General features: G+C 36.9%; 1 protein-coding gene across 2 annotated transcripts; it reads right to left on the bottom strand.

Annotated features, from left to right (window-relative positions):
• Window positions 1-3243: 3243 nt before the first annotated feature.
• On the bottom strand, window positions 3244-22858 carry TMEM244 (transmembrane protein 244). 2 transcript variants are annotated; one of them, XM_080390455.1, is made up of 7 exons: window positions 18643-22858; window positions 14531-14626; window positions 13730-13815; window positions 13114-13187; window positions 9432-9557; window positions 7583-7627; window positions 3244-6738 (listed from the first exon to the last, which is right to left on the bottom strand). In XM_080390455.1, the coding sequence occupies exons 2-7, from the start codon at window positions 14549-14551 to the stop codon at window positions 6644-6646; spliced, it is 447 nt and encodes a 148-aa protein (XP_080246581.1). In that variant the 5' UTR covers window positions 14552-14626; window positions 18643-22858; the 3' UTR covers window positions 3244-6643. The 2 variants fall into 2 exon arrangements, with proteins under 2 accessions (XP_080246581.1, XP_080246580.1); XM_080390454.1 differs by lacking the exon at window positions 14531-14626.
• Window positions 22859-23914: the final 1056 nt, after the last annotated feature.

Here is a 23914-nt window from a genome sequence, read left to right as displayed (position 1 = left end):
CAGATTTATTTATTTTTTTTTTAATGGAGAAAGCAGGTTTGAGGACAGAAATGCACCATGGGCTACTAACATCAGCAAGGTTCTTGCTGCAGCCTCAGAAAGAGCGTTTATGATTGCAATAAAATCATAAATGCATGGCATTTGTACTGCTGGTATAATCTAGTAATCTAGTAGATACATAGTTTAATAAAAGCAGAAAAATTTTAATGTAAGTTTTTTAATCTTTTAATCAGTTGGCTGTATCATGGATAACACTTACACATACTTAAGCATAAACAATACTTACATGTGCTTTATAATTTGCTTTCCACAACTAAGCAATAATATATTTCAAAGTTAAAAATGAAATTATGTAAGATAGGTGTCTTCCTAAAATTCCCACCAACTGTCCATGTATATTAGATAAAATGATACGGAACAATTTTTCCTGTACTATTTCTGTACAAACCATGGTGGTTTGAAATTTGTTAGTCTGCTGTTAGTTCATTGTCAGGTGTTATTTTGGTCTTACTTGCCTCCAAAGCCAACTTGAATCAGTATGAAAAGGATATCTGAGCACTTAGCTACACCACTCATTTTCATGAAAAAAGGCACTTTGCGGGGGAAAAAAAAGGTGCAGCTTCAAGGTAACAGCAAGACATCAATTTTCTGCGTTTGAAATTAACATAATGTTTTACATAATGATCCTCTCCACTGATCATTAAAATAACATAGTTACCTCGGCAACTGGAACAGTCTGCAAATGTTATCTAGTTATACATAACACATTCTAAAAATACATACAACAAATAAGGTATGAAACATTATCATTTGGGAAAAATACTTTTTTCAATAAAAATACCTTCTGGTCTAAGCAGACTTATGTGAGAAAATTTCAGTTTAATGCAACTTTATTTTTAAACAAAACTGATTTTATTTGCTCAAAACCTGAAGACCCAACGTTGTTTCATTTCCTGACAATGGAAAACAGCAGTTGCTTTTCAATTACAACTTGCATTTTTCTTTAAATGTTTCAATGGCAAATGTTCAGGAAATAAAATTAATTTCTAAAGCAAGGGTTGCATGCTTAAAAACCTGCTGGAACATATGGCACACCAAATAATTGACTGATTCATTTGATCTAGAGAGTTTATTGCTTTAGATATGAATGTATCCACCACAGTCATTGCAGCTCTCTCTTTCTCTTCATGTTGGTATCCTTGTGAGTCTAACCTGAACAACTGAGATCTATTGGGACTGACATTGACACTCTTCACCTTTTCTCTTTTTCAAGCAAAAGTTAATTAACTGTGTTCACAGGTGGGTTTGGCTGTCTTAAAATGGATTTTTGTGTATTGATGATTTACTGAAAAATTTTGTTGGGACCTAGTTACCAACACCATATCTCCCATTAGAACAGAAAATTGCTCCCAGCTAGGTAAGTTGGTTCATATCCTGCAAGTTCTCTTTCATTCTTCTGGGTGTTGAAGCAGCTATGTTCGTGAAATGCCTGTTTCCCTTTGCCTTTACCACTCACTGTCTGCCCTTCTTGCCCCTGGGAACGTACTAAAAAATACTCCCCGCTTTCGTGGGATTCACTATAATTTTCCAGTGAAGTGGTGTTAAAACAATCCCTTAGAATTCAGATTAGTTTTAAATACTAAATTCATATTAATGTAAATATTATTTGCTATTGAATTTGCTCATGTAATTTGACTAATATCTACAATATATTTTTTTCGGTTAATATCATAATAGATATCAAACACATTGATCTTTTTTGTCGTTTTTAATGGTACATCTTTGTATGGACCCCCATCAAGGTTATGAAGTTAATCTAAGCACTTTTTCAGCGTATTTTGAAAGCTACAGATGTAATTTCAGTGCAAAGGTGTCTGAAGACTGCTAGGAAATTCATAATTCTTAATGTATATGAGCATTTTGCCATCACCCATGTTATATTTAAACACTTCCCCTTTTGATGCTGAAAATCTGGTGGCAAGGGTCTCTGAGCTCTGAGTGCGGGTCTGGGTACATATAAGTGGTTCTTTGACAGAGTATTGCTCCAATAGAGATAATGGGGTCTTTGCTGTTGGAAGCAGGAGTGGACCCTTTGTTTACAAATCACTTTGCAAATACATATGAAATAATCTCATATTAGGATTTATTTTCATTGGAAAATACTGAAAAGTAATGCCCAGGCTGTGACTACCTTGGATTTAGGACAATGACAGCAAGAGACTGAAAGTACCTTGCATACTTCTTACAGGCTCCAATTAACCATCATATTTGATTGTGACTGTTTTCTAGGCGTAGGCAACCTTTAAAGATTGGGGCCAAGGCCTTTCATCAGATTTTGGTTGTCCATAGTTGGTGTCCTAGTTTTGCTTCCCAAATTCCCAGTCCAAGCCAATGCCATGCCACAGCTATGTCAGGATGTCATCCAAGCACACATCTTTCCCTTCTTTCACCCTTGTAGGCAGAGGAAACCAGAGTGTGTGAACTGGGAGATGACTGCAAGGTAATAATTCGGTCCTCTTCATGGAGAATGGATGAAGTAGGATGTAAGTCCTTCACAGAGCATGCCTGCCCTACAGCATAGGCATAATTATCCTAGTGCACCTGAAGAGGGACTCTAAAGGGATCCATATCATTCTGCCTAAGCAGAGGAGAGGCTGGGACACGGGTCTGCATCTTAAAATCATAGCCTCACACTAAAAGGTTTAAAGCCAATAATAAAGGTATTAATTAAACCATCAAATTTTATAACCATTCCTAAGACCTTTATCCTCTCTGACATCTAATGAGACTGCATGCTGTCTGGGACCTTGATTAGCTCACAAAAAGAAGAGATTAGGGTATTAGCCATTACCGAGCAGATGGATCATTACACAGGATCTTAAGCCAAGAAATAAATATTCTCAGTCAGTCACATTTGGAGGATACAAAATATTTAAATAGAGCTTTAAATACCCATGGAGATTAACGAAGATCTAACTTTATGGTGTGACAACATACATAGCAGATGACAGGATGAGGAATAGGTAAGGTTTTCACATGCTCTCTCAGTTTAATGAAGTTCACTGGGTTATGATGGCCGTTTCTAATAAGAGACTACAGGCTACAGGAATCCTGTGCCTGAATATCCAATGCAGGAGACTCCAGTGCAGGTGACTCAGCCACTCATTGCTGGTGATCTAGTATTATGCATACTGTGTTTTCTGTATTTATTGGTGCAGTAGTTGTTGGTATTTTTAGGAATACAGAAATAGTGAGTACTGTAGGGTTTTGTTTTGCTTGCTTTTAAAAGTTTGAATAAAAAAGAGATGGAAATGTTGATCAAGCAATTTCCAGAGCTGGAAAAATGACAGGCTTAGTTTGAATAACCAGCTCTCTACTTCACTAGGAAATGAGAAGTATTTAAACCTATATTTTTACAAAAATGCCAACTAAAAATCATTACATATTTTGTACTCCACAGTTCAGTATTTGGCTGATTTTACAAATTTGAGTTAGTTTGTTGGTCCCAGAACAACTTTCTGAATTGGTTTAAACTCTGACATTACATTGAATGCAGTGCTATTAGCATAGGAATACAAGCTTAGAATCTCCAAAAAACTCACATTTCACTCATGTTTTTTGTTATAAGAAATTCCACCATTTGGAACAAGAATGAATGCAGAGCCATTTAGAGAGAGGGCTGAACTGAGGAGTCTCAGTAGGTGGTTGGATACGATGAAAGGGAGTTTCTTCCCTCTGAAAAAAAATCTTAGAATTACTTTAAGTATGGTATTATTAAGCTATGCCATTTATGTACTGTTCCATTGATTTCTGTACCTAATGTTTGCAACTTCTAACCTTCTTCCCTGCAAACTCTGCCTGGGAGTAGATAAAGCCTCCACCTGCTTGTAATGTTTTCTAGACTGTTTACACCCCCACAGATATCTGTGCAAACTCGTGACGACTAGATGGCATACAAGGCGTTAAATAACAACATCGATCCCACACCAACTAAATTAGACAATATTCCTGTGCCTGGCTGAGGCAGAGAGCAAAGAATTCTGAAAATCCTGGGTCAGAAGCCCCAGGCACAACATCACAGATTATAGTTGTAACTATGGATGTGGAGCCCACCTTTCCTAAAATCATGTATACAGCAGAAAAACAGACTGCGGCATCCAACTGACATACAAGTCTCATGTCACAAGACTCCAATGCTACAAGTTCAATCTGTAGATTTTTACTTCTTTCACTGATCTTTACTATTTATGTCTTCTTGTTTCTTGCTCTCATTGTGACATTTTTTTCAAACACATATCCCTGTTGCTGTTTTCTCTGTTTTCCTTCTGCTTTCTGTAGCGGTCTTTTCTTGTAGTCTTTGGCAGGTCTGTTGCGAAACATACGACGCGCTTCTTTTCCTCCAGCAGCTCTTCTTTCCCACCTGTGTTTTTACTGTTATCAATTAGTCACATGCAAATTGCTCAATTGGGTCACTTTGTTGTTGTTCCAGAAACAGCCAGGTTTGTCATATTCAAAAGTACTCTTTTGGTGTATCAGATAGAGACCACACAGTATTAGATATTATCTTTGAAGGCTTCTAACCAGGTAATGTCCACACAAGTGTAGTGCATACTGCTTACCTGATAAATATTTATTTGTATAATATGAACTTTCTCTACACTTTAAACATTATGTGTAACATTTATCATTGGTGCTCAACATAAAAGTGATGGAAGAGATGAAAGAAATAATGCTGAAATTGTCTCACCATTTTGTATCTGCAAGCAATGCAAAAAGCTATTAACTCTAATAGCTGGACTAAGGCTTTAATCCTCGATGGAGTTCTTGCTGTGATTGTTTTGCTAGCAGTGGCCTAGTTGCACATGCTTGGGAGAAATCCATGGACTAAAGCACTTGTCTTATTAGTCTGAAGGTATCTCTTGCTGGTGATTGAAGATTTTAAATAGAAAACAAAAGTTTAGATTGTCAGAACTGGGCAAAAGAGCTACAACAAGGTGCAGCTGGGCTGACACACATAGAGGAAAATCCTGTTAGGTTAAAAATAGAAACTTGTTCCACCTGTGGATTAACTTTATATTTAATCCACTCATGTTCTGCCACATGGCACATAACCTACACACACAGTGTGAGGACGAGGACAGAGGTATGAATTTACACTAGATGGTACTTCCTTCCCATCCATTTTTATAGCTCTGAACTGAAACAAATCTGGAAGAAAAGTGCAAACATTTTTCAAATAATACCGGTCAGTTATCTGCACACTAATATTTCTGGAGATACAAATCTGTCAAACTAAAACCAGTCCCTGGTTCAGACCAGTGATCAGTGCAGGTCAGTTAATTCACTCTCTGGAATTATCTCTGCTGACTTCAGTATACAGCCTATTATGCTGAACAACTTGTAAAGTCTACATCTATTCAATGTTATGGATTTACATACCTGGTTTATCTCTAAAATGACTTCCGTATCTGTCATTCATGAGAGACAAATTAATTCTTTTGGGAGTCTTCTGCAAAATGGCAAAATGCTTCTCACTGTATATGTAGTTTCAGTATTAAAACTTAATTGAAAATTTTAAAACTTGCGATAAGTTTTAAGTTGTTTAATTAGATTAACAGGGGACAGATTCTTCAGAGGCATCATCTGTTGAGTAAGATTAAGGCAAATGAAACATTTAGCACTCCTGTGCAAACAGCAATCCAGTCTTGCGCTTCTAAGCAAAGTGCAGTTGAAATCAAATCACTGGTATCATATTTAAGATGAAGTTGCCTTCAAGCAATTTTCCTGTTACAACTTTATTATGGTTAAAGAGATAAAGAATTACTTGAAGCCACTACTTAGGTTTGTTTGTTGTTTTTAATTACCACTGCCCATAAACTCACGCTTTGGCATTGGCCCCTTGCAGCTGGGGGAGGGAGAAAGGGATGTGTAAAAAAGTGGCTGTCAGTAGTATTTGCTTTTCCTTCTTCCAGCACCCCCAGACCATAAATGGATCATTAGCAAATGAGAGAATAGCCTGAAGGTATTTTAGAAAATATTTGTGTGTGGAATCCCTGGAAGCAAGGGGAGCAACCAGACATGGGGATTGCAGGTCTGCCTGCTGTTTCCTTGGGTAGCTTCTAGGTGAGAGTTTTAAGATGGGAAGAGATGCAGAGCTATGTGCTGTTCACAGATTATTCTTTGCCAGTAAAGTCTGCTTTAAACCTACAGTGATTTATGCCAGACAGGGTGACTTTAGAGCTTTGCAGTGCTTGTGAGAGGTCAGATTCCAGCCTAAATTAGAGTCAGCATTTCATAAAATACAACAGATAACAAGCACTCTGAAAACGCTATATTCAGATCTCGTTTTTTTCCTTTTCCTTGTAGGATTTTGCAAGTGTTGCACCATTACTCTCATCCTCCTTATGGTTTATTTGTTTTTTTAAAAAAAGAGATAACCTGTCTAATTAGTTGCTTAATGGAAAATGTACATACAAAAGCTAGAAGTGGTGACATTGACACTGCAAACAAGTGTGAGATACAAGACGTCTGGTAAGCTAAACATTAGCCTTACAATTAGTCAGTTGCTAACTTAATTTTAAATATGTTATTAATCTAATCATAGAATTAATATAAATATAAAAGCAAGTTCTAATTTTTCTTTTCAAAAATCATCTAGAATTGGGTAAATGAAGTTGTCTTTGAACAAGCAATATGCCAAAGTCTGTCCTCCAGAAATCATTGAAATGACTCCAGATCCTGAAAGAAAATATATGACTGTTTTATATTAATTTTTATAGTGGAATACAAATGTTATATTAAAATATTAAACAGACATTCTTTTTATCTTCAATTTCTTAAAAACAGCCTGTCTACTTAAACATTTTTCCCAAAGCTTTAACCACCTACAAAGATATCAACGCCAGCAGCAGCTGATACAAAAGCCAGTTGCAGGACAGGGAATTTATTTGCCTGTCTCCATCATTTAGGAATTTATTGCAGCTGTTGATCCTTGTTATCCATCATATAAGAAAGAACAGAAGTCAGTCCTTTTCCCTTAACTATTTTTCAAGATAATATATTCTAGTACAAAGCTATGCTCTTCATTTTACAGAAAATTAAACATTCAGAAATTTGGGGTTGCCATTCACTCTAAGAAAATCTAACAATGGGGATTTATCTCATCTACTGTAAGTACCTGTGCATAGTGTTTATAAAACTTGCCTCTGAAGGTGCCTGCTTCTTTCCACTGACTATAAAAGGTAGCAAGGAAGACTAGTTTGGGCAACTGTCTGTTTGACACCTGAATTAAGTCAGATGGTTTGATTAGTCAGGACTTAATCATGATTTATTTTAAGAATGTGAGTGTATCTGCTGTTTTTTAGAAGATTAACATAAGCTAAGTACACTCTGGACTTAAAACACAAGATTTTTTTAAGGTAAGGCAAATGTTAGCCCAGTGTTACTTGCCTGTGTCATTAAAAGAAAATTCTCAAATTAGTGAGACAACAAACATTTAGTAGAAACAAAGAAACAATTGATACTGTAAATACTAATTTTCTACACAGAGTCTAACAATTTAAATTAAAGAATGTAATTATACCTAATGCCAGCCACCAGTGTAACATCAGGGGGAATTCAGACATAACTGCAAGGAGAAGTACACATTTTTAAACAGTAAGGAAGGGGACATGTAAACATTACGTTATCAAAGGTCTGCTTAGTTATGTTTTATAAATTATATACTTTACATTTTTGAAATTGCAAATGCATATTTAGGTCCTGATCATTCAGATACTTGGCCATACCATTAAGCTTAGCCTGGTGAGTGATCCCACTGGAAGTCAAGTCTTAAACCTTAAAATAAGTGTGTGCTAATTGGACCTCTTAGACTCTCTGTGGAAGAAATGCCTTTTTTATTACTTACCTGTACACAGTTCAGTACAATAGAGACACTGATCCCCTGGTAGAGTGCCTACAGATTGCTGCAATCCAAATAAATTAAGCTGCCTGGCGATGCAGTGCATGACAGGCAGGCTGGAGCTGTGCACTGCAAGTTAGCACTACTGCACAGCGCGAGCTTTCCTGTGCCAGGCATTTGCCCTTGCCTCGTGCAAACTGACCCACATCCCCACTGTATGATCAGCTAACTGCAGGGCCATTATATGACCCAATATTGCCCCCCCCCAAAAAAAAAAAAACCCAACAACAACAAAACCCAAAAAATAACAAACAGCTGGCAGGACTGTAGAGGCAGTAAAGTGAGCTGGGAGGCACACTGCATATGCTGACAGCCCAGAGTCATCCAGCAGAGCTTTGGTTGGCCATCTAAAAGAAACAATAACAAATCTGGGGTTGTTTGGACATTAAAATGCATAATCTAATATAACGATAGAAGATACCTTCCCATATATATAATGTACAAAGCAGGTTTTGTTGTAGTTTTTGTAAATTCCTTGATTAAAATACCAAAGTTATTTGTAAGGAATAACAGTAATTTACATTCCAGGAAATCAAATTCACTAGATGAAAAATTATGCTTAATTTTCTAAGATGAACTCTGTTGGTCTCTGGTTTAACTTGTCATGGGAACTGGGGAATCCCCATCTGTGTAAAGTGCTAAAAGACAAATGGACAAAGCATTGGAAAAGGGAAGATGAATTGATGTACTACGAAAGGAGTCCTAATTTTCAGTGGTATTTTCCCCATTTCTAAATTCTAGAATAAACATACTAAGCACATTGTTATAAGAGAAAAGAATCCCCAAGTGGCTTCTGGCAAGGATGAGGTTAAAGTATATTTCCTAAACAGCTATAGCGGTGTTCTGCTAAACAGCATGAGAAGAGGGAGCAGGTTACCAGGTGCTGGCAAGAAGTGATGGCGAGTCTCATTTGCAGCAGTGAATTCTTTCCCTTTTCTTTCCTTTGAGGGGAAGAGTTCCAGGGAAAAAAAAGATGCTTGGATGGTAAAATGCTTTATTTTCCTCGATGAGATTTAGTTCAAATGATCTAACTTGAAAACTTTGAATTGGCTTTGCTGAAGCAAGCCTTGTTTTTACTCTGAACTGGAGCTGAAGTGTTAATGAGCAGATCTTAAAACTGTCAGGACATGGACAACTATTAATGACTTGTTTTAGTGAAAAACATACCTCACAGATGCTGAAATTGTATCTAGGCTGGAGCTGTTTGATCCAAACTGTTAGATTATGAACTAAAACACTGATTTTTTTTAATAAGAAAATAGGGTTTGAAAATTCTGCAACAAAACTAGGAATAAGTTTTAAATGGCAGGATTTAAATACATGCATGAATCAAATGGAGGGAAAGTAGAGATATACATTGTTTAGCTGTAAGGAAAAAATGAGTGAGTCTAGTAATATGGTAGATGAATCATAGTTAATTGGTCCTTCAGTTTGTGATACTATACATGTATTTAGCAGTAAACCTACTTACCAACTGAAGTTATGATGATATGAATAATAGTAACTGTTACAGCATAATCCCAAACCCATTCTTCCACAATCAGGGCAAACAGCAAACCGCAAATGAAGAAAGTTATTTCCAATGATATCACAAGAACTGTAAATGAAAATAGGATATTTACATCAAACAGTATTGGAAGGCTTTTTCTCATATTCAAAATGATAACAATAGGAAGTTAAAATGTCAGAGGTTGTTATGTTTTTTCACAAGACCAAATATTACACTAATGTTTTAGTTATAAAGTTCATTTCTAATTTTGTCACAGACATCTGCATGGGTTGTATCCTGATTTGCCTATAGACTTTAAAATTTTAGATATTTCATGTAAAAACATGAAGATTAACAGAATTATGACCAATGACAGGATTATGATCAGTTTACATAGCCTAGAGGAGAAATGGTGTGGAAATTTTACTTATGGACCATCCACACTTTTTGCACATGATGCCAAATAGACTTGGTCGATACTGACAGAAAATTTTTTTCTCATACAAAACAGAATTTTTTGTTTAAGGAGTTATGTTTGGTAAGAAATGGCATGGCTTTGTCCCTGTTGACTTCATTGCATATATATATGTATATACACACACACCAGAACATAGATAGATAGATAGATTTATTTATCTCGGAACAATTTAAGACTTGCAAAGGGAGATAGAGCAGAGAGCCTACAAGGTGAGCAGAGGCAATCCATTCATATGGATCTCATGGTACATCCAACCAGGAGCCTGGCTTTTTTCAGTGCTGACAGCAAGGCTGCCACAGCTACCATGCTGTCACTGTGCCCGACATTCAGCAGCTAGCTCTGTGTTGTGTTAAACCGTGTATAGGGATTACCAGCAAAGTGATAATAACTACATTATGCTGCCAAAAGAGACTGTTAAAGTTATCTGATCAAGAAAATTCCTTCTCTCAGTGACAGAATGGTGCATTTCTGTCCTCTGCTGTGTTCTCTGGAGTGTGTTGAGCCATGCCATGCCACCCACTTGTGCTGACCACCTCTGCTGGCACAGGGTGCAGCTCCACAAAAGTAATGGCACAGGCAAGCCGTGCCTCCCCCGTGGACAGGAAAGCAGCCTGGAAGGCATGGAGCACCTATGCTGACAAGGGTGACAGACCTCATCATGGCATTTGATGAGCTGTGCTCTTTGACACAGCAATGGAGTGGTGCTTAGCTGTCAGCTTGTTTACTTGCTATTAACGGTAATGGGATCAAAAATAACCACTTTTAGGACGAAGTTTGACTTTATGCTGGGTGCCTACCTGGTACAGCAGGGGGATTGAATGGAAAATGTATGATCACAGGATCACAGAATGGTGAGGGTTGGAAGGCACCTCTGGAGATCACCTAGTCCAACCCCCTGCCAAAGCAGGTGCACCTACAGCAGGTTGCACAGGATTGCACCCAGGTGGATTTTGAGTGTCTCCAGAGCAGGAGGCCCCACAGCATCTCCGGGCAGCCTGTGCCAGGGCTCTGTCACCCTCAAGGTAAAGCAGATTTTCCTCACATTCAGATGGAACTTCCTGTGCTGCAGTTTGTGCCTGTTGCCCCTTGTCCTGTCGCTGGGCACCACTGAAAAGAGCCCAGACACATCCTCCTGACATTTGCCCTTAAGATATTTGTGTGCATTGATAAGGTCCCCTCTCAGTCTTCTCTTCTCCAGGCTAAGGAGGCCCGGCTCTCTCAGCCTTTCCTCATAAGGGAGATGCTCCATTTCCCTCATCATCTCTGTAGCCCTCCGCTGGACCCTCTCCACCAGTTCCCCGTCTCTCTGGAACTGGAGAGCCCAGAACTGGACACAACACTCCAGATGCAGCCCTGGCAGTGCAGAGTAGCAGGGGAGGATCACCTCCCTCGACCTGCTGGCCACAGTCCTCCTAATGCACCCCAGGATCCCACAGGCCTTCGTGGCCACCAGGACACACTGCTGGCTCGTGGGCAACTTGCTGAGGTCTCTTCTAGCTGTAGCCCTGAGCTCTCACACAACAGGCCATAATCGTGCATTTCTAAGTCTTATAATTTTCCATATAAATGCATTTTTTTCTTATCTCGAAGTACACAGGTATATATAATAGTCACATTTTAAATGGAATTACTTCTTTCTTTTACTGTTGCAGTAAAGTAATACCTAAGATTATGGTAGCTGAGATTAGAGAGACCATCGTTATTTTTTCACTGTATTTAATTTATGCATTTGGCAGCATTCCGTGCCTTTCAATTTTATTCTTTTCTTTATAGGATCAATTAGGTCCTACAATATTATGGATTTTTCATCCACCACTTTAAAAAAATGTAAAAACTAAGAAAAAAGTAACTGGAAAAATAAAGTTAGGAAAGCGGTAAATAACACTCCAAAAATCTTAACGTTTGACAGTGCATTTTAGTATTTTTAGTTTATCATATTTCACAATGATAGGATCCATTAAAATTGTACAATAATTTTATAATTTAAAAAGTATACTTAGTATAAACAGATATTCTGTAAAGTTTTTTACAAAACTGGGCCAGTAATGATACCTCAGTTCTGAGCTGACTTACATTTTTATTTTGAGGTTATGTTTTGAAGACATAATTCTGTTTTTAACAGGCATAAGTAAGACTCCTGAGTAAACAAATTCTCATTTGCAACATCATTCAGAGACCTTCATTTTGTGTCTGTGCCTGTAGCCTCCTTTAAATAGATCCTGTTATATTTGGTTTTCCATGTTATTTCATTGGGTGGACAGAAAGGACAGCTGCATGACATAGTTCCTGTCTTTGACATATAAACGTGCTGCATCAAACTAGGTGATAAAGTTTGGGGCAAAAATAATCATGTTGAGATCCAGTGGTTACATTAGGGCCCTGGAAAGTAGTTCTAATGGAATATGGCTTAATTTTCTTTTCCACTGCTACAAATGAAATGTTCTTTTTTCTTCTCAAATCAGTATTGACACTGCACAAATATCCATGCATCTTTATTACTCTTTTTTAACCTGATGAGCTAACCAATTTACTTCTGAGCTTTACTTACTTTACTGACAGATAATGTGGTTTCCCCTTTGTAATATAGATTACAAATCTGGTAAAATTTCATGTATGCATATAATTTTTTAGGGACAACAGTTTAGGAAAAAGGATATATTTTGAGACCTTCAAACAAAAATGCAGAAATTCGAATTAAGATATATAAAGATATGTTTAGGGATTCAGCTATATTCAAACCGTGAAATTTTAATGCCCCCTATATACAGGCATTACCAAAGCAAAATTTCTGTTAGTTAAATGTGACATATTACTCTGATCTGGATCCAATGAGTCTTAAGAAATTTGCTGCAATATGAAAATTAAATTTAACAACTTTGTAAAGGAACTTCACAGAGAATAGGTAATTATTCTGCAATGAAAAAGAAGCATCCTAGCAAAGCAGCACGTTTTCTTCCGATGATGCAAGATCAGAAGAACAACTCAAGGAAAAGCCTGACAATAACTTGAACAGTAAGTATCAATACAGAAATGAGAAGTGCCAGCAAGATGAATAAGCATTTAAAATACAGAAATCATTAGTATTACTAAAATAGCTTTAAAATACTGTCCATAAGGAAGATGAATTTAAATCCAGACAGAATCTATTTTCTTGACTGAGGAAATAAACCAAACAACTTCAGTTACCTAAATAATACGGGTTAATCCACGAGGGATTTGTCTTAAAATCAAAAGGTGCCAAACCATCCAACATTTTAATCCTGTGGAAATAGAAGGAATAAATTTAACCAGAGATTTTCAGTAATGCTTTAGCGATTATATAACATATTATGGGTGCTTTTAAATATGATTTCAAATGGAATACTGTGGTCTTTTACAAGCTCTCTACATCCCACTCCGTATTGTGGTCTTATTCCTGCCCATTTTTATTCATTACATTTGGCTCTATACATGCTAATTAATAACTTCAAAAGGGAATAGAATTAATCTTTTTTATCGACTACAAAATCTTTTGTTTCCTTTTTTCATGTCATCTTTTCTGTTACATTCATTTATTTACATAGTGCAAGTGCAAGGAAGTATATTAGGACCAACATTTTACATTAGTTTTGAGTCTGTTTGCCAGCTTGTGCATTTGAAAGAAGCTTCGGGTACAATTTAACTGAATTTGAAAAACATGTTCACAGAATAACTGGGACTGCATGTCTCCAGTCGGGATGCCTCCTTGAAACAGTCATCACTCTACCCATTATATCCAGTTGTAGTATGCCAGCATATTAGACTAAAGACAAAGGAATCTTACCTGAATACTGCGAAGCACACAGATAGGACCACATAGTACATAGTGTAGAAAACTACCATGCATATCAACAGGTTCACCAGAACAACCTCCAAAGGGAAAAAGACAGTAAAAACCTAATGCCGTGTTTACATCAGGTATGTAATTGTCAGAAAACAGTTCCAGATTTCTATCAATCATAATGGGGGGGGGGGGGGGGGGGGGAAGCATTTAGAAAATAAAATATTTAGACAGAATTTTTGCTGTTGCTGATTACATAGAAGTTGCTAACAGCTCTCTGTTACATTTCAGCTCCTAGTGTGTGGTTGTAATGCATGGCTCTTTGGTTTTGAATTGAACTTACTGAATTTATAAGTGTTCAGAAAATGAGGACATTTCTTGACAGTTATTACACAGGAGACCTTGAGAGTTTAAGATCATTCAGATGCTTAAATAAGCCTAGTTTTTAACTTAAAAGAAATGCCATCCTTGCAAGTATGTTGAAACCGTATGCAAATAAAATGTAGAAAGTGGTAAAGCAGTAAGTTAAGTTTCTCATCCTGTAGAAAACGTCACCCTAGTGCTTACTTGCAAAGGTAAGGATGTAGACAATTTAAATGAGTAACAAGGGATATCTTTTTAAATATTTTTCAAATTTCAATGTTCATGAATTTATTCTAAATAAATTCCAACTCCAAATTGAAAAATACCCCTAAAAATATGTTTCATAAAGCAACCACTATCTTATGATCCAATACTGTGTCTTTAAGAAAAGAGAAACATGATCTAGAGAATTATACAAAGGATGTATATTTGCTAAGATACCTTGGTATCATTTTTTTCCATTCCATTTCGCTGTCTTCATTTCTAAACTGAAGTGTCAGAAGCAATGCAGCCAGAGAAAAACCTGTGAGCCTTCACCTGATAAAGTTCATAAGATGCCTTGAGATCCTTTCAAGTGAAGCATGGTTAACATACCTCTGATCATCTAAGCTGGCTTTCTGAATTATGCAGACCCTAGGATTATATTAATTCCCATAAGTATAATGTAAAATTATGTTTTGAAGGTTAATATGTTTTGGTAATAATAATAGTCTTGCTAATGCAGAACACTTTGATTTGTTTTTCTGTGATGAATTAGTTACATTCCAGATGTTTATTTGGGCTTTTTTGTTTTATAAAGGGAAATGTTGGACATCAGCACTAGAGATCTCTATTCACCAGACTCGAGCAACTGCTTTGGCAATATTGCGTGCTTGCTTAAGAACATGGAACTGAAGATATTTACTGCAGCCAGGAAAGTGCTCAGTAAAATCAGTTTTTCTTTTCTATAGACTCCAGATTGTCTTGCATTTTCTTACGCTAGCTAGTGCTTTATCTTGTCTTCTTTGTCCTTTCCTCTTTCTTAACTTCTCTGTTTCTTGCCTTTTTTGTTGGCTTATTTTTTTAACTCCTGACTCTCTCTGTAGTAATTTTCTTCTCTGCCTATCCCCTCCATCCTGTATCTTCTGCTCTTTACTTTCTTCTGAAAAAATATAAATAGAAAGCAGTCATAAGAAAGACAGTGACTGTAGAAACAATTGCTACTAGTTTCATATTGTCCATCTTTAATGTTGTGCTACATGGTGCTTTACAATGGAAGGATGCGTGACTACATTTTGCTTTTTGATATTAAAGCATCCCAGTTTCCATTTTAGGATTAGAGTATTGTATAAATTCTTAGCCTAAGTACAACACATGTGCTGACTTAAGATTTTTCTTGCCCTTCATCCACTTTGGCATTCAAAAATTGGAAACTAGCAAATGTGTGTTTACCTGACTTATCTGGTAAGACTACCATAGATCTCCAAACTATGGTCCATTATGCAATAATGATCTAAGGGGAACATAATTATTATCGTGATTCCATTATAAAGTAAAAACACTTGTACATGTAAATATGGGTGCTAACCCTGCACATTTTCATGTGGTCTGCAAGATCCCATGCTGAATTTCCTAAGATGAATGGAATTGAGCTGACAGCAAGTGAGTTTGGAAGTTCTGATGTTTTACAGGACTTCTTGTCTATGTTGATAAAAAATAATTTGCACTAAGATGATGAAATATTCCAAATATGGATATTCATTCAAAAGTAAATCCATGAAAAGTGGCCCTGCATAAATGAAGTAGTAAAATATTGGGGGTTTAATGCAATTTTTCAGTGTATTAGAATGGCAAGTAGAGACTGTGGACTGCATGTAGTGAATCATTACATCAGCACAAAAGAAGCCAAAGTTTATCTCTTTGAATGGTGACAATATTTACAATGGGATCAAATTTTTGAAAAAATAGCTAATAGAGGAATGGGACTCAGTTCTGAAGAAAAATAAAATGAATCATGTGTGTATATTGGTTACAGGGACTGAGGTAGGGGAAATAATTGCATATTCATAACTAAAAAGGAATAGGAATTATTTGGAGAACAACTAAGACTAAATAAAGGAATGAAACCAAAACCCAAATGTATATGATACTGTGAAGTTTCCAAATTAATTTCCGTTTTGCAAAGTTTGAAAAAGACTTGCTTTTTTTATTTATTTGCTTTTATTCAAGAATTTTTATCAAAACTGGTAATGAGTGCCCTTATCATTGCTGTGGATTTTGAGGATAAATTTGGATAATATTCTTGACATGTGATTCAAAATTAATAAAGGGAAAAAAAGAAAAGAAAAGGTATGGAATATTTTTTTTAAGTCCCCAGTTTTAAATAAACCTCAGTTGGCAGGTGAGATTGCAGTGAAAAATGTAAAATGTAAGCCAGCTCTAAAGTGCAATTTCCATTTTGATTTGGTTCGTTATATGCTGGTAAAAGGAGCCCTTATTCAAGAAGGCAGTGACTCTGAAAAGGGCTGTAGATGAGCATTAGCTCACACTAGCTAGCTTTTATGAGTTGCTTTTGCAAGGCTGCAACACAAAAGAAGCCCTTAAGGCTTTGGGTTTTAAAGTGGGAGAATATGAATAGAAATAGGGAAGAAGTATTACCTTTAAACACAACACTGCAAAGACAAAGTGGCATCCAATTTGGTGCCAGCAATTTTTAAAGTAAGTTAAGAAATTAAGAAGGTGCAGAGAAGAGCAACTAAAGGGAGCTGATGGTTTGGGGTCTTTTTTTTTTTTTTTTTTTTTTCTCCATTAGGGCTACAGCCCTAAAGAGGTCAATCTGTTTAGCTATAAGGGCTGATTTGATTATGATGGATAAGTACCTTCACAGGCAGAAAATACCAGGTACTTAAGTACTCTTTAATCTATCAGAAAAGCTACAAAAAGTAAACAGCTACAAGTTACAGCTAGACAAATTCAAAAGATGCTTGAAGGATATTTTTAATTGTAAAGGCAATCAGCCAGTGGAAAAAACTGGCTTTGGAAATAAGAGCATTCAAAGCAAAACCAGATGCTTCTCTGGATGAAGCTTCACTCAAACATTTCTAATGTCCATTTCTGGTCTTAGTTCTTTGAATGATTGTGCGGTAGACAACATATTTACAGAACTGTCTGACATTGACAGAAGCATGGATACTGTGAATTTAGCAAGCTACTTATTTTTATATTGTAAATATTGTAATATTCTAAATATTGAATAGTGCATCTATCTCTCTCTTTATGGGAGAGCAAGGAGCTTTAGTTTCTAATGCAATAGGAGAGAAATCAATCATGCCTGTATAAACATATTTGTCAATAAATAAATGCCCAGGACAGTCTTACTCTTTTCTTCTTTGCCTACATCAGAACAAAGCCAAGCAAAAGCAGAGAATGATTATTTTCAGCCATGTTGTTCTAAGGGCTAAATACAGCTTTCCCATTTCCACCATCTTTGGTCTTATTCTAAATGAAAATTGGCCAAATAACCCATTTGATCCCTTCTTTTCCATGGTGTACACCATGGCACTGTAATATTAACTGACTACAATGTCATGTGCAAGTTTGGCAGCCATGCAACCTCCTACCCCCAAAAAGTATCCCTTAGCATCAGAAGTTTAATCTTTAGCACATTTTCAGTGGGAATCATTTGCATTCCATTGCTCCGAGCAGATGCACATTTCCTGTAATTCTTTATCCACCGCCCATCCTCTAGCAACTGCCTGCTTGAAGCCTTATCTGCTCTAGATGTAGATTCATACTGTAATAAAAGTGGTGAGACAGGACTGAAGTGAAAATCACAGCACTGAAGACCAGCAGTGTGTTGATGACCTGTTGACCTCTAATTACAGTAGGTCAATTCCTAGCCTCTCTTGAAGTCAGTGACAAACTTTCATCAGCAGCAAAGGCCCAGGATTTTTCTCTTTGTGCCCAGGATATCCTTAGTCCCTGTTTTAGGGATGTAGTAATGTATTAGGTATAGCATTCTTTGCTCAGTCAAGTAAGCTAAGGAAATGCATGTAACATGAAAATGAAAACCCTCTGAAAATTTTCCATTTGTATCACATTCTACTTCGGGCTTTTTTATTTGATCTTTCCCCTGAAATTTAAACATATATTTTTTTAAATTCCCAGAATAGTTTTATTTTCAAACTATTTTTCCTTTCTAATTCCTCAGATATTTCAAAGCAAAAGCACACGTTAAAAATTATAGAGTCATTTATTATATGCTAAAACAACTTAAAGAATCATAGGAAATCACTGGTGTCATCAAATGAAGGATTTTATTAGACACTTCCAAGGACTATATCTCATAAACGGAACTACATCATATATTTTGAAATCCTTTTTATAAGATGTACTTTGCAGTACTTACTACCAGCACTATAGTGTAAAGTGTCCTTTTAATTTTGGTTTTTAGGAAGAGAACATTGAAGAACACTGTAAAAAAATAAAACAACAGCTCTTTCAAGCCCCAAATAGCTAATTCTCTAAATACTATCTAGTGACATACAACACTTAACAAACTCAGTTCTCTTTACCTTACTTTCAGCAGTTTTGACCTTGAGAGCCATGGACACATGATGTTGAAAGGAAGAGCTGTTGCTATATTCCGTACGCCAACATCAGCAGGAAGAAGCAGCTGGTTTTCACCCAAAAAAACATTCTTATAGGTGAGCATAGGACAGAGTGAGGTGGGTTGATTGGATTAAAATGAATTGAGACAGAAGCCATCTGCAAGCTAACCGTAAGCCGCTGAAGAGCAAAGAGAAAATCCTACCAGTTCATTTAATGTTGGTGCTTCTGTAGCTACAGTCAGCCAAAGCATATCTATAACACATCTTGGCTATTGAAAGACAACATTATTAATATTATTTTCTACCTGCTATTTGCTTTTTTCAGCATTCATTTGATCATAGTTTCTTGGGGTTATTATACCTTCCTACTTTTAATTATTTTTACAATTTTTAACATTAATTCTATTAACTGTAGATGTGGACTGGTACATTCTTCACAATGTTCTTTGCTAATGTTTTTCTTCTGACTATCCCTTTATTACATCAAGTGTAATTCACATTGAATTAGGTATAATTATGTAAAGAAATGCCAGACTTAAGTTATGACTCTTCTTTTCCTGAACCATATTTTTTTTCCTTCATTAGAAAGAAATGTAACGTGCTTTAGAGCAGATCCAACTTCTACTGAGCAGTTCCTTAATGGGTTCAGATTAGACTTTTTACAGACACATTATGATTCAGTATGCTACGTTATTTGGAAAAAGGAGATCATATAAGGGAGCACTTCTGAAACTGAACCAAGAACGACCTTTTTTTCCTGTCACTAACATAATATGCGCAAGTTTCATTAGGGTTTTCATACCTTTTTAAATCATACAGAATAAACGTTATCTGCTTTAAAATATAGTCTGCACTCAGTAAATGAGCTTTCACTCATGGATTCCAGATTGCGTCAGAGAAATTACTAGTACCATTGTGTGAACTTCCTTCCTGTGCAAAATGCTAGCACAAAAATCTTTACATCAGTTAAGTCCTATTTTGAGAGCTTAAGCGATGTCAAAGGGGTAGACTGAAACAATGAAAAAAAACTAAATTAGTTTGCTTAAACTATTGCAATAGTCACAAATAGCAAATTAATGAAGAAATATTTATTTTAATAATTAAAAAATATTTGAAAAATATTTGAAAAGGAACAAAAGGTTTCAGTCAAAGAGCATCTTATTTACCCCAGAGTGTCAGCTGAAAACAAAATTTAATTCACAGAAAGTTTTGCAGTATCTCCAAGTAGCAAGATAATTGAAAAAGTAATGGATTGCATTAATCTAAAACCATTATTAAACATAACAAGAGTTTACATTCACTGACTTACTTCTTCACAAAGAGTCAATTTAACCGAAGACTGAGGATGGAACCAAAAGTTACTGAGTTTGACTGAAATGTAATGGAAGCTGTCGGCACAGATTTGCTGAGGAGGCTAAGAGGTTCCTCCCATTCCTATTGCACAGCTGAAAATGTTAAATAATCTAAGAGAAAGGATAGTATTTCTGTTGTATCCCTGCTTCAAGATTGGAAACACCTGAACTGTAGTAGCCCAATGAACAGGTGCAAATCAAAATTGGAAGTGGCAGAAACTGTGTGACCCAATATACTGACTAAATCACTCCATGGTGAACGTTAACTGGAGAGATGTGTTACTGTTAGCAAAAAATGATGAGGTAACGGAATAATCACTTTTTGTATTTCTTATTTTCTTCAAATTCTTTTTTACTGGGCTAACTATGTGAAATATGACAAGTATTCAGCAGAGGGAGACAGAAGACAAGTTTTAATAGAGGTTAAAAGAAATGATAAGTTTCAGTTTCAACAAGCCCTACTTTTAAACACAGACTGGTTTTTGAAGCTTTACACTACAGTTTTTTATTAAGGCTAAGAGGAAAAGTAGTGTTCCATTATTTCTGAACCCCTAGAGTTTGTACTGGTTTGCTTTATGGAAACATCCAGGAAACAGTTACTTTGGTAGGATTTTGATACCTGACTCTCACATGTTTGAGAACAGTTAATAAATAACACTATTTGGCTGTGTAGTGATAGGTAATGGATGAGATTTGAGAGACATTGACAAAGTCATAACTGCAGACAATTGCAGGATGGAGAACACCTTTTGAAAGTAAAATAAAGGATACCTCTGTAGGGCTATATCTCTTTTGAAGAAACTGATAGCAGCACTTAATACTACCCAGGCAATACCTAGTTCCTATTTACTACCTGGACCAAAACAAAAAGTCAATTTGTAATTATGAACTGTGAGAAAATTTTTATAAAAGCTTCCTGCTAAGTTTGCTGCCTAAGCTTATTACTTATGGGTTTTTTTTAAGAATGTTCCCATTTGAGTCCACAATTTATGATGCTGTCAAACAGCATTGCAAAAGTAATTAACAACAATTTGAAGAACTACATCATATAGCAATATTACATTAATACCTCTCATGAAAGTTAACAGGTGATTTGTATTGCTGTTACGCTTATTGTTTCTGCTACAGCACAAGTACGAACACAAGTTGCTTAAGAAACAGAGCTGGACCCTGAATCACATTTCTTAGGTAATTCCAAAACCTGAAAAAAAAAATTAAAATCAGGGAAATAACTAAAACCCAAGGTATGTCGATTCATTTTCCTGGAATCTTCAAGAAAACACGAAGATTGAGCAATGGATGCTGTCTGCATTGTGTGGTGAGAAATTTTTAACTAACTCATGGATGATGACATCAAAACATGTGTACTCTGTCTCCATCTGCTGATAGGGAGGAACTATACTTCCACTGTGTTCAAGGATAGAAGAGCTTGGAAAAGTAAATAAAAAATAAATAGTGGCCACTGTATTTGTTCTTCTACTGCAGTGACTGGAAGACTGTCAATGCAGTGAAGGGAACTTGATTAAAATGCATTTTTAAAAGTAAAAAGCACTAACATTTCTTGACTTAGAATGTGTTACAACTTTAGCAAATATAACTTAATTGTATCCTATGAAAGACAGTCCATACAGTTTCGTGTTGATGGTACATGCGTTATACAGCCTTAATATGACAGCTTGGCTCCCATATGGAAGGAGCTCGAATCTTCTGTGGTCTAGGCTCTATCTCCATGAAGATTAAAGCAATTAGGTTCCTTCCTTCTTTAACCTTGGCTGCAGATGGATGAATTTTGAGGGATGGGAGATCTGAGAATTAAGTGGAAGCAGAAATGTGCTTTGAATGTGTCAGTCTATTATTAGTTCCAAATTTTGTTGGATTGCTTTTAAGAATGCTCTCATTTCTGATTATATCATGTAAAAAAACTTTCAATAATTGATTCAGAAAGAGGTGAATTTTAGGGACTTTCAGCTCCTGAAAAGTTGTCTCCTTCAATTTCAGTGTAAAAGCTCACAAAATCTAAAATGTTCATAGTGCTAAAAGAATCAGACTCAAAAAATTGGTAAAATTCTTTTCGATTGGCAAACTGCAAATGAATTGGATACTTCTAGAGATAATTAACCCCATGAGCTACTTGTATCTAAGGAGCTGTCTTAATTAATAGCAAAACCAGTAAACAACATCTTTTGTTTTGTTAACTGACACTGTTGGCTTTGTGAACAAGTTCAATATAAAGCTTGATAGTATTGGCAAAGGAACCAATTTAGTAGGGTTTATTTATTCAAACTAGAAATTAATTTTATTGTTTGTGAATGGTGTGGGACTGATAGAACTGAAAATGGAATCTTCTGTTTATCCAGAGAGAAGTTATAACACAATTGCAGCAATGTAAACTTTCTACCCTAGCCCCACTGTATGTCTAAGAACTAAGTTTGTCTGTATTTAAAAAAAAATGAATCAATATTTGGCCTTTCTGCTGAGAAGCTTAATGTGCTGATTACCACAAGCCTACATTTTGAAGATATTCTGGCATCTCCACTAGTGTTAGTGGGAATTTTTGGTAGAGTACAGTGAAGCACTGAAAAATCTCTTTAGGACCAGGCCCACAAAAATGGAGGAGTGGGCTGCAAAAATTCTGCTACTGTTAGAGGAGAATACATTGTGCTGGATCAAACAGTCTGAGAGGGGCAAGGCTGCTGCAGCTCCATGCCCCCAGGTCCAAACAGCAGCAAGGCTGAAATGTATCCCAGTAAGCAGATACACATAGAGCATACATATACATCACGTAAGTATGTATATATATATATATTTATACACACATATATACCTCTGTGCCACACAGATCACCGACATGCACATAGAGTCTTCACATGAACACAGACAATACCAATGGTCTCATCCTGCTCCTCTCCCTGGCTGGGTGGGTTGGAGACCCACTAGTGAGAAGATATATTTTTACACATATACAAGGTAGGTCCCCCCAGTAGCTGGGTCAGACACTCAGCCTGCCTAGTAGCTGGCCCCTGTGTCCCAGCCTGCCCAGCTGCTGAGACCTGGACATACGAGCCCCTAAGACTGCAGCCCCACTGGCAGTCCACCAGCCCAGACCATCACATACAATTGCACTTTTCCACACTTGTTTCTCCCCAGAGCACCTAAATCCCTCCTTTTCCAGCCTTTGGTTCCTCCCCTAAACATCCCATAATAAATACTGGGCAATCCCAAAAACATTCTTCCTCTGTGTCCCATGATGAGTCCCCACTCCCTTAGCCTGGAAGGCGATCTAGAGGGCTGCTCCCAGTGACTCATCTTGACAGGTTTCACGCCTGGGCAAGGGGGCTGAGGCTCTCGTAAAAACCTGGAAGGAGACCAAGCGAGGTGTTTGCTCCTCAGGAGGTTGTACTTTGGGTGCCCACCTGCCACTGTGTGTCTGCTGTCCTCTGGGCTTGTGGAGATGGACAACGGCTCACCCCGATGGCCCTGGGCGCAGCCCATCATGGTGCTATTTGGGCTCCCTCTCCAGCACTGTCTCTCTGTGCTCTCTCGTGGGTTTGCAGGTGGGCTGTTGCCACAGTATCAAGCCTGGGTTTCCACCATTTGAAAAAGCCAAAATCTAGCTCACAGGATATAAGGGGTGATTTTGGAATGGCTGAACATTTTATGGGATTACCTATTTATAATTGATTCAACCATAAAGTCTACACATTACCTGAAAGCTTAACAAGTAACAATACACTAGGTTGATACTAGTACTATTATAGTGCAGTGAACACTCCTGGGCCGTGTGGCACGGTGTGACTGGTGTGTCCTCTAGCAGACACAGGGTGGCTGCCCACAGGCTGCCTGCAGGCAGCCCAGGCCTGTGCCAGCCTTCCCAGTTGTGCTCC

This window comes from Falco punctatus, assembly GCF_963210335.1.
Source record: "Falco punctatus genome assembly, chromosome: 5".
NCBI lineage: Eukaryota > Metazoa > Chordata > Aves > Falconiformes > Falconidae > Falco > Falco punctatus.
This window is presented reverse-complemented; position numbering and strand designations above follow the sequence as displayed.